The sequence below is a fragment of the Opisthorchis viverrini genome (genome assembly GCF_000715545.1).
Source record: "Opisthorchis viverrini unplaced genomic scaffold opera_v5_277, whole genome shotgun sequence".
In the NCBI taxonomy this organism is placed as follows: domain Eukaryota; kingdom Metazoa; phylum Platyhelminthes; class Trematoda; order Opisthorchiida; family Opisthorchiidae; genus Opisthorchis; species Opisthorchis viverrini.
In genome coordinates this window covers 66,625-76,631 of record NW_008751928.1, presented here as the reverse complement: position 1 = coordinate 76,631, position 10,007 = coordinate 66,625, and the positions used below count along the sequence as shown (strand labels likewise).

Here is a 10,007-nt window from a genome sequence, read left to right as displayed (position 1 = left end):
AAGTAAGAGCCGTTTGATTGCTGATAACAGCACATCACTGCTCCTACATATCCATATATATTTACGTCTCATCGGTGTTCTGTCTAAGTACTGCATCGTGTTAAATAATGTGAGTGGTTTGACATTCCTTTTTCGTATTGTATTCTGGTAGGTAGGCAATGGACAAAGACGTCTCCTTTCGTATTTCCCACACTAATCGCATGATGGAGTGTCCAGGAAGAGGCATTCAGAAGTAGTGTATGCGTTCTCGGTGGTTGAATGCCGTTATCATCTTCTGATAAATCTGCCAACTGCTTGTCATATGTGAACTACGAACACGCTTGTGCAAAAAATTTACTGGAAGAGTGTGACTCCTAACTGTGAGCAGTTTTTCTCTGCTAGGTCTGTAGATTTCTGGATTAGAAGACAAAAGGCCTTAACTTATTGCCTGTAATGCGGTCCAAAAGACCCTTTCTCCACCCAGTGGTAATGGGTCTCGTTGAGGAACCATAGGCCTGCTAAGGTTTTAACGTGCTCTGGATGACGATGTTCACGATTCTGCTTTGCTGTCGCCAAATATCCCGTTCTGTCTCAGCTCCATTTCAAGGTATACTGTAATCAAGTAGACTGCACAAAGGTCATAACAAAGAAAATGGGAACATTGGATTAAAAAGGCGATAATGTGGAGACGTTCATGGGAGCAATAAGGGGTCAGCTTCAGTTCGGGGTTGTGGTGCATCGACCATAGTTTTTACCTTGTCATATAATACTTACAAACCGTTTTTACCAGGACGGTGGCCAGGTTCTCGAACATAGTTTACAGAACTCACTTTTAGATTCATTTAGCTTCTATCCACCCTTCTGAAGTCTGTGTAACACAGTAATCTAAGTTCAAATCGTCTGAACGTGTTGGTTCGACCAAGACAAACACAACCACATAGGATACGTTCCACAGATCCGCTGAAAAATCACCGGAGCTGAATCTATTCCAACACAGTCATCCTCGAGACGGATGTAGTAGGCTACTCAAGGCAGAGTGAGCGCTGTGGAATTGTTGCGAACGGCAAAGATCGCTTAACTACGATAAGTCAGTTAAATCCATATCCAGTTTTACGGTGAAGTCACGTGTTTTCTCTTAGCATGACGACTGTTATGTGGCTCCGAAAATTCCTCATCCATGTGACGTCATTTATTGCATCTGTGCGAATACGTCATTTCTGATATAATGTACATAAATCCTCAGAAGTAACGGTTGAGCTGTGTGTGACTCCCCACCTAACTGTGTGATTCAAGTTCTATTTCAAGCCTGCTCCTTTTCACCTCTTCTTGCTTTCAGCCACGAGCTTCGCGTGCGGCATGTAGTGAATTGCGAATCTTACAACGCTTTCGGCATCCCGGATTGCCACCCCTGGTAGGTTACGCGTACGACGTTCATTCGGGCAGTCCGGACATAATCGTGTTGCAGCTGTTCACTCCACACTACTCGATAGGCTGTCTTCGTAACTTTCTGGCTACACAAGACAGTTGTTCAAAGTTGGACGCGGTGCAAAGGCTGCGTATTCTTCATACTATCGCAAGCACCCTGTCTTTTTTACACAACAACAAGCCGGACGAAGGTGAGTGTTCTGATCCAGAGCATTAAAATCAGGCGATCGATTGGCACCCGTGAGCGCAGCTAACCCAATCCCGCTGTTGGGGGACGAGATGGCCAAGTGGTTAGGAGCGCGAATTTACTGACCGGAGGGTCCGTGGTTCGAACCCGACCTCTGCCTCTTGACTCCCCTGTCTAGGCTTGGACAACCTGGCAGTGTCCCAGCCCTCATGCAACCTTCGGGTGGCATGGCAGTTAGGCATCGAAAGGGTGCTAAAGCTGAACGATTTATTTAATCACGCTGTTGATCGGTCACTCCTAGTTGCAAGTCACTGTTCAGTGTCCTATAAGGAAGTCTTCGACTATGAAACACCCTAGAGATATGTAAGGTGCGTACTGCTGGCGAATCCACTGAACGACGGAACAGCCGTAGATTGTTTTGCGGCGTTGAATTTACTTGCTGGCTGAAATACAACAAGGAGGCTATACTGCGTTCCCTCCTTGGAATGGAGTGTAGCCGACGAATAGCAACTGCACCCGATGATCAGCTATCCTCTGAAGTGTAGTGATTCCCTATGAGACGGCATCAAGGGAAAGGGAATTTAGGCATCGGTGGAAGGATTTCCATAAGTCCTGGCTAACGGAAATATTTTAGGGAATGGCCCCTCTTCGGATGGTTTTTGCTTGTTGGAGTCTAAAAGTAAACGGCCAACATCTACTACTTACACTAGGTGCCCCTCCAACCATTTTTGCTTGCTTTTGGACTTCAGTTGATGGTTTTGAGCCTGTCAGATCAAAGAGGATTCGAAAAGCTGTTCCACACATTTAATACACTAGGTATGAGAGAATACATGGATCAAGATTATGCTCATCGGCTATAGCGTGCGTCTGGAAACAGAGCTCGACAAATTTCATTCGATGTTGCGAACCCAAGTATCATGTGACTGATGTCGTGGGATCACCATAACGGACTATTCTATCGGTTATTCTATACGCCAAACTGCGCTCCCCAAAGACCAAAGCGTTTTCCTTTCTGACTGTTAAATAAATGAGTTAAGATTATTCATTGGCTCACAGACTGTGAATTTGGGATTGGAACAGTCTTATTAGTTTACCACTTTCAGTTATCTCGCTGTTCATTTCTGGCAGTTATCTGCAATATTATCCTGATTTCTTGTTAGTGTGTCATGGCAACATCTGCAGTCGGTGTATCATGTTGACAAAATCCATGGAACCAATCCTGTTCGACTTTACGAATGCGTATTCCCCAAGCCGATCGTCGGAACGCAAGGAGTCTCCTAATCCAGAAGGTTACCACTACGCCTCCCATCTACAATGTTCCGGACTCTTCAGAGATATTTACAGTTTTGGAGTTTTATCGCTCGAAGTCTGGTTGAATGAGGAACCCATGCCCGGATACTGGACTGATAATCACGGATCGCCTGTGGTATCTCCGGGTGTTTCATTGGTAGGTTGTATGTTTTTGTTGCAAAAAGTTTGTTGGTTTTCTGTTGATCCCTCAAGGTATCTTCAATCACTTGGCGGCCAATCGTGCGACGGCTGTTTAAGTTCTTCCACTTGTATCTAACCTATGCTGTAACGCTGGAAGCTCGGTTTTTATGACGAATGGCACACCAGGAATTTGCCGATGAGAGACCATCCAGGAAAGATGTTTTGTGTGGACAAAGACTTCTTCTGTCTAACGTTGCGAGTCTGTAGGTTCCAGGATAGCTTCCATCCGACTATGTAGCAAAACAGTTCTGTATCCACAGTCAGAATTTGAAGATGGACCAAGATCTGAACTTGTTATATGTACAATTTTTGTCCGACTTCTTGTGTGTCCCGTATTTCAGGCTACAAGAAACGCGTACCTTAAGCATATCACAAGAGGTTGACTTCATATTGAAGACTAGTTGCGATTAGAACCAAAAAAGTAGCAATCATAATCGCGGTCTCTGTGCCCCCAAATCGCCTGGTGTCTTTGGTTCTGCATATGTCCGTGCTTCTCTTTTCGCGGTACAGAAGGAATTTTTTTATCCTGGAACGTAATCTGACACTTTTCAGCGGGAAGTGAATACCTCTAGGCTAGATTCTGACAAACTTTTCTAAAATCGTTTAACTTCGCTCTTTTTCGGGAAATAAGAACATGAGAACATCCACACAGGGTTTCGCAGACCCTCCCCCTGCAACTACTATCGTTGTGATTTTAAAGTTGAACAAAAGACCAAGCATCCATACATCGATCGTGCTTTTGAATATTGACGCCTACATTCTCACGTGCTAACAGGTATTTGAATTTGAACACGCTCTTCATATCCACCTACATCTGACGCATACCATGGAACAGAAACCAGATCACAAAGATAGACTGACAAACTGTGGTATGTGCATCCCTGAGACAGATTTGCGGTTGCCTGTATTCATACAGGTGTTCCGATATGTGTTGTTGGATTGGTGCAGTTGCGAATGGACTGGAATCCCTTTGTCATTCTCACGTCAAGGCATGGGATTTCACCTTGGAGCGACGAGTGCTAGCCGTTTTCATTTGTAGGTAGGTGGCCATCCACTCGGTTGCTGCAGCTGGAAGACAACCGGAATCGGAAGCTGGTAGTCAACGCATGACAATTAACTTAGAGCAGATTTAGTCTACGTTTGAAACGTCAGATCCACTGTAGACCATAAGTTGCCCTGATTGTGCACTAATCTAGAAGCCGGTTTGGAATCAAGCCATGACCCTAAGGGCTCTCACAGTTTTCCGCATTTCGGTATCATAGTGCCATGACCCAGAAATGGGAGGATTTGTTTGTCTGACCATATGAGCTTCTTTCTTGAACTAATTTCAGTATGGATAATGCCGAAAAGTGGTACTTGGGTAGCACTTAGTGAAAATCGATTTGCAAACACTGAGCTTGCGATAGCTCTGGGACTGAGGCCCTGGTTATTGAACCAAGAGGCGGTAGTTCGAATCCGACTCAAAATTTCTGTTGTAGTCAGCTCTTCTGTTTCTCTTTTTTTCCACAAAGGAACGCCGTTTGTGCTCGTTCAAATAGGAAATAATTGTAAGAGGTTCTAGTTTTTATATTGACAAACTTTCCCTCCTCTCATACACTTCGCGTTGGGTGTTATTTGCATTGAAAACTCAATGAGGCGCCCGGAGTTGTTCATCTATTGTAGAAACTTTGAACTATTGAGTAGTACTGAGACTACGTCTACGAATGATCATTCTGAAACACGGTAGGTTTCCTCCTCGCATTAGTTTAAGGCGTCATTTCTCAAGAATCTATTGCGGCCATGTTAGGATGATGGGAGGCTTTAAGCGTCAGGTCATAAGGCAAACTTGAGCAGAATCTGGTAGCGAGAATTAAAATAACTGTTGATATGGCCTTACGGTACGAAATCTTCGTCTGAACCTTCAGAACTTCCTCATCATGTGAAAGACAGAAACGCTTTAGACGGAGATTTCGTCCCATCTGCGAAACCGATCTATGCTGAAAAACCGATAACCACTCTCTGGTTCATGATCTTCGTCTGAACCTTCAGAACTTCCTCATCATGTGAAAGACAGAAACGCTTTAGACGGAGATTTCGTCCCATCTGCGAAACCGATCTATGCTGAAAAACCGATAACCACTCTACATCTGTTTCATGCTTGCTGGGAATCATCGGCTGTACGCATCTCATGAAAATGCAGGGAGTTCCATACCCACGGCCTTCCGGCTAGCAGTTGAACACTTAACCATTCGGTCACAAGCGGCTGAACAGCAGTGTGATTAACGAATATACACTCATTTGCAAACTAATTTGGTTTTGCGAGAGACTCACTTGGAACCCATCTGAATCTCTCGTTTGTGACGTTTCGTGAGACGGCTTGGTGCAGCACATCCAGTTAGGTGAACACATCATAAAAGGGAGATTCAGCTGGGTTCCAGGTGAGTCTCTCGCAAAACCAAATTGGTTTGCAAATCAGTGTATATTCGCTAATTTCGTGCAATTTGGTTTCAAGTAGAACATAAGTTTGACGGAAACCCGGGAACTGCGCCTACCTGATGAGCCCCAAAAAAGGGAGAAACTGGTGGTGGGCTGTCGATGGATTTTCAGCAACCTTATGAGTGATGCATTACAAATATATAGCAGTGTGATTAGTTCTCACTTAGAGAGGGTATAGCGCCGCTCATTCTTCACTCACGGAGACCGCACCAGGTGGTCACGTATTGACTCGCTCTTTGAGGGATGACATCTCAGAAGGAACTTCTACCCATCTTGTGAAATTATTCTTCCTCTGAGTTTGTCATAGACTGATCGTAGTCTTAGAAGATTCGTGGTAATTTTAAACTGAGATTTCTTCCTGTCGGTTTATCAAGTGTGTCTATCGAAATGCTCGTTCAAGTAACCGTTCGCACATCATTTACTGTTTCACTACCGTACGTCAATGGTATCGAACACCGCCCATGTGCATTACAGCTCACTATATGTATTCTGCTGGAAGGTAAAGCGTCCGCGCACAAATCGACATGGCCCCAGTGTCTTGATTACAAACAGCCGTGTGCTATGTGCATCTGTTCGATTAACCAACGCACTGATGTTGCCAGCTCAACTGTTAATGAAACGTTTGCGACGAAAGTGTCCACCTCAGCAAACAAATTAATGACTAGAAATTCTGGTTAATTTAAGACAAACCTCAAAACGAATCCTCTCGAAATCTATCTGTGAAAGGAGTTCACCACGAAGTCGTCCGTTAGCAAACACAAACTAAACAGTTACAAGCTATTGGGCGGGAAAGTAAACCTCTCACCTTATTTTTAAAAACTCGCGCGTCTTCTTGAACTTTTGTGGATATTTATTGTCTCTCCGGCAATTGTGAACGAATGCCGCAAGCAGTTCCATAAGTCTCGCAATAAGCCCCACCTTCCATTAGACGCGAGGCGGAGTTACTAGAAAACTACATACTACTCGCGTGTCTCATCAGTAATATCCGGCGTTACATTTGAAGTGGTAAGTGTTGGGAAACATAACGCCTTACAGAACCCTAAGAATTTCTTACGATTGAGCATTGAGATTAGAGACTCAATTGCGTCTCACGAGAGACCCCCTTGCTGCATCAACGCAATGCACGGCCTAAGTATTCATTCAACAAATGCATGAATTGGAACTCAAGTAAGAGATGAGTTTGAATTACGAAGACTGTCCCAAATGTTGGGCCATAAGCAGGGAAATGCCGGTTCATATCTGCCGGTTTATATCAATATTTTACGTTTGCCCTTGTTTGTTTGATTTCGAAACAAGTGTCGAGATGAGTAGGATGAAGCTGGGAACCAATTCGAAGGCGCGCAAGTGGGATCGAATCCGGGTGATGGAATTGGAAACTCACGATCTTGTCCACCCTGTAACTCATACTACTTAATAGGACGTGCATAGCACAGTTGGTGAACCATAGATCTCCTACTTCTTGCTCAAGTTCACCCCGCAAATGATTGAATTCCCATTGAGCGTACTGCTTGGAAAATGGAGGGGCATGTGGGGTCGTGCTTAGGTAGCCAATAGGATGGTGACCATTGAGCGTACTGCTTGGGAAATGGAGGGGCATGTGGGGTCGTGCTTAGGTAGCCAATAGGATGGTGAACCGAGCAAGTTTGAGAACCTTGGGTGCGAACTATAGCGGGTTAACTAAACGGTTGCTGTTAGTTCACTTGCCTATTGACAAACGATCTGTTTTAAAATGCAGCAAGATGGTTGAACCACCTGATCGCGAAATCAAAGCTTCTCGCTTCAGTTGAAAGATGCGATTTCCTTGTATGGTGCATATCTTTCTATGTTTTCTTCGAGATTTCCTCAAATCCGCCATTTGTTTGTTATATCTGCTGATTCGCCAATCTGAGGTATCTGCTGCCGACCCGCTCCAGTGCCTAGTGCCGGAGAAAAAAGACCCACAGACTCACTGCCATATTCCGAACAAGCGAGTGCGAAAAGTACAACGGTCTCAAGCCATTTATTGCAAGGACACTGTCTGAACTTAGTCCAGTGCTGGCGCACACGATCTGGCTTCGGTACGGGGCTGCGATGTGCTTTATATTGCGGGGGCGTTGTCTGACCTTGATCAACGCTGACTCGCGCTGTCTGGGTTTGATACAAGGCTGTGAAGCGCTGCATAGTGAGGGGACGTTGTCTGTCTGGTCAACATCCAGGGGAGTTGAGAGTCTCCGTAGGTTTCGGGCATTCAGTGGTTGCTTTCAGGAAGCTGACCTTCCTGGTATTCTTCGTATGAGTTTCTACCACTCGCTCACTTCTAACCTCCAGCTGTAGATGATTTAGTCGCATTTTTCCGTAACTGTACACGATGGACTCGTGGGGACATGATGTGGTAAGCTGGTTTCTTTAATAGATAAGCAGGCTGTCACGGCACTGTAAATCCCAAGGTAGTTGCACAGCTAAGCACAAGGTTTCCAGTTCTCACCAGTGGTTGCGATAATCACAACTTCGCTTTTTAAAAACTGACGGTCAGGCACATGTTTTTGCCATGTGTTTCAGGTGGATTGTCCAAGTTTTGGAATGGGTGACACATGTTGTACACATGGTTTCTGTGCGCACAGCTGAAGATCTAATTCACATCCATGTCAATGTCTTTTGAACTGTCCTACCCCTGTCCTGGCGCAGTTATTCTCTTAAGTCCATCCTGAAAGTGGGAATCACTAAACTCGAGTTTAGCTCACACCAGGATTCATTAGCGGTGCATATTCTTAATCGTGCCGGGATTCGAGCTCTGGACCTCCGAAGATCATCATCAACATCACCACTGACACCAATACACCAGTAATACATACCAGCGCTCTAACACCATAGTCTGCATGGCCCATGAATGTGTTTGGGCTGAGATACTGTCAGATTCCCCAGTCCTAGACAGCAGCAGCCGAGATGCAAAGTTTTGGTTCGAACCACGGACCTTCTCGTTAGTAAGTTCGCTCCTAAACCACTGGGCTATCTCCGCCTCTTTCTTTTCGTTAAATTTATTTAAACCACACAGAGGACTGAATCTGTCGACGAGCACACACAAAAGCTATGCGTGTCGTACATCTGTGGACGACCGATCGGCGAAACTTGTTCTGCGAGCAAAAGTTGTCAGGCGAAAAAGCGAACGGCGAAGAAACTCAGGTTGCACAACTCAGACTGAAACCTAGACAGGAAAACGATTAAGATCCTCAACCCCAGCCTTCTTCGCGAAAGATTGCTCGCATGGCAGAGGTTTAGAATACCTCCATCAACTAACTAACCTATTAAGATAGACCCTGTGGACGCTGCATAGGTATCCCTCAGTACAGCTCAACAGATTACTAAGGTACGCAAACCGTCGCGCCGTAATATGATCCAGTCTTGTTGCGAGGGCGATTCTTTGTGCTGGACATCCGAATGGCACTAAACCTAATACGGATCATCTTCGTAGCCTGGTCGGACTTTGACCAGTCAGTATGCTGGCGAAGCATTTTGTGTTTCCCTTACGTCGGTTACGTTTCAGCACAACCTAATCGAACCCAAGCACACCTTTCACCCACACATGAACCAGCAAGAGAAAGGGACGAATCAGGGCACACCACCGGTGAATCGATCCGGCCGACGGTCCACAAAAAAACACAATCAGTAGATTCATACAGAGATCTTCTTGGTTGTTAAACTAAGAAAGAACTTGATTCGATGTATAATCTGAGGTCGAGAATAAGTTGTACACGAAACATACTTCCAAATCAAAATGACCATTAAGAAGAGGTGTCGTGGAAAATGGCAATACATTCCACCTCCTTTACAAGAAAAAAAAACAGGTTTGGTGGATCCAGAATCAAAATCGTTTTTGTTAGACAATCAGTCTGTTAGTGAGCTTGTCATTCATTTATCGATTTCATGGCATGAAGTTGAAGCAAAGTATTATGTTTCTTAGCTGAGCTTAAGTTCCCACACAAGCTCGTAGATTAGCACGAGCACTTCCAGCGTGGTGGGCCTGAATTTAACGATTTGAGAGCTTAATTCAAAAAGGAATAAAATTCTAGGCAAAACAGTATGTACCTAACAATCTACTGTCCCAGGAGACCTGTTGTTTTATACCTGGTGAATTTGAGACTCGAATTCAGACAGTACCAACTGTAACAGCGTTTTACACTCTTGTTTTCCTCTTTTTGATTCTTCTCGGTTTTTAGCATATTTCCCCTTATTATAACATTCTCCATCAACACGAAAAAAGTATATGGGGAAAGCGGGTATTTTGAAATGGGAAATCCTTCCTAATGCCAGTTATTGAGTTTGGTCAATTAAGTATTTTTGTGGTTTTTTGCTCGTTCGCATGTGTTTATCGAACAGCCCGACGGGTACACCCTTTCGGATATCATTTACAGCCGGTGGGAGCGTAATTAAGTGAAACTTGATCGAAAAGGTAATCTTCCTTCGGTACATTATA

The 10,007-nt window shown here is 44.6% G+C and overlaps 2 protein-coding genes across 2 annotated transcripts in view; one reads left to right on the top strand and one right to left on the bottom strand.

Moving 5' to 3' along the window:
• Positions 1-7,154, bottom strand: part of T265_09346 (hypothetical protein) — a gene marked incomplete at both ends in the record, with an annotated part of 26,503 nt that extends 19,349 nt beyond the window's left edge. Inside the window, one exon of the mRNA XM_009175387.1 lies at positions 6,939-7,154. Within this exon, the coding sequence (XP_009173651.1) occupies positions 6,939-7,154 (216 nt within the window). The remainder of the gene's footprint in view (positions 1-6,938) is intronic.
• T265_14816 (hypothetical protein) overlaps positions 1-10,007 on the top strand; it is a gene marked incomplete at both ends in the record, with an annotated part of 18,439 nt that overhangs the window by 1,043 nt on the left and 7,389 nt on the right. The window contains 2 exons of the mRNA XM_009175404.1: positions 1,316-1,595; positions 2,752-3,038. Coding sequence (XP_009173668.1) covers positions 1,316-1,595; positions 2,752-3,038 — 567 coding nt within the window. The remainder of the gene's footprint in view (positions 1-1,315; positions 1,596-2,751; positions 3,039-10,007) is intronic.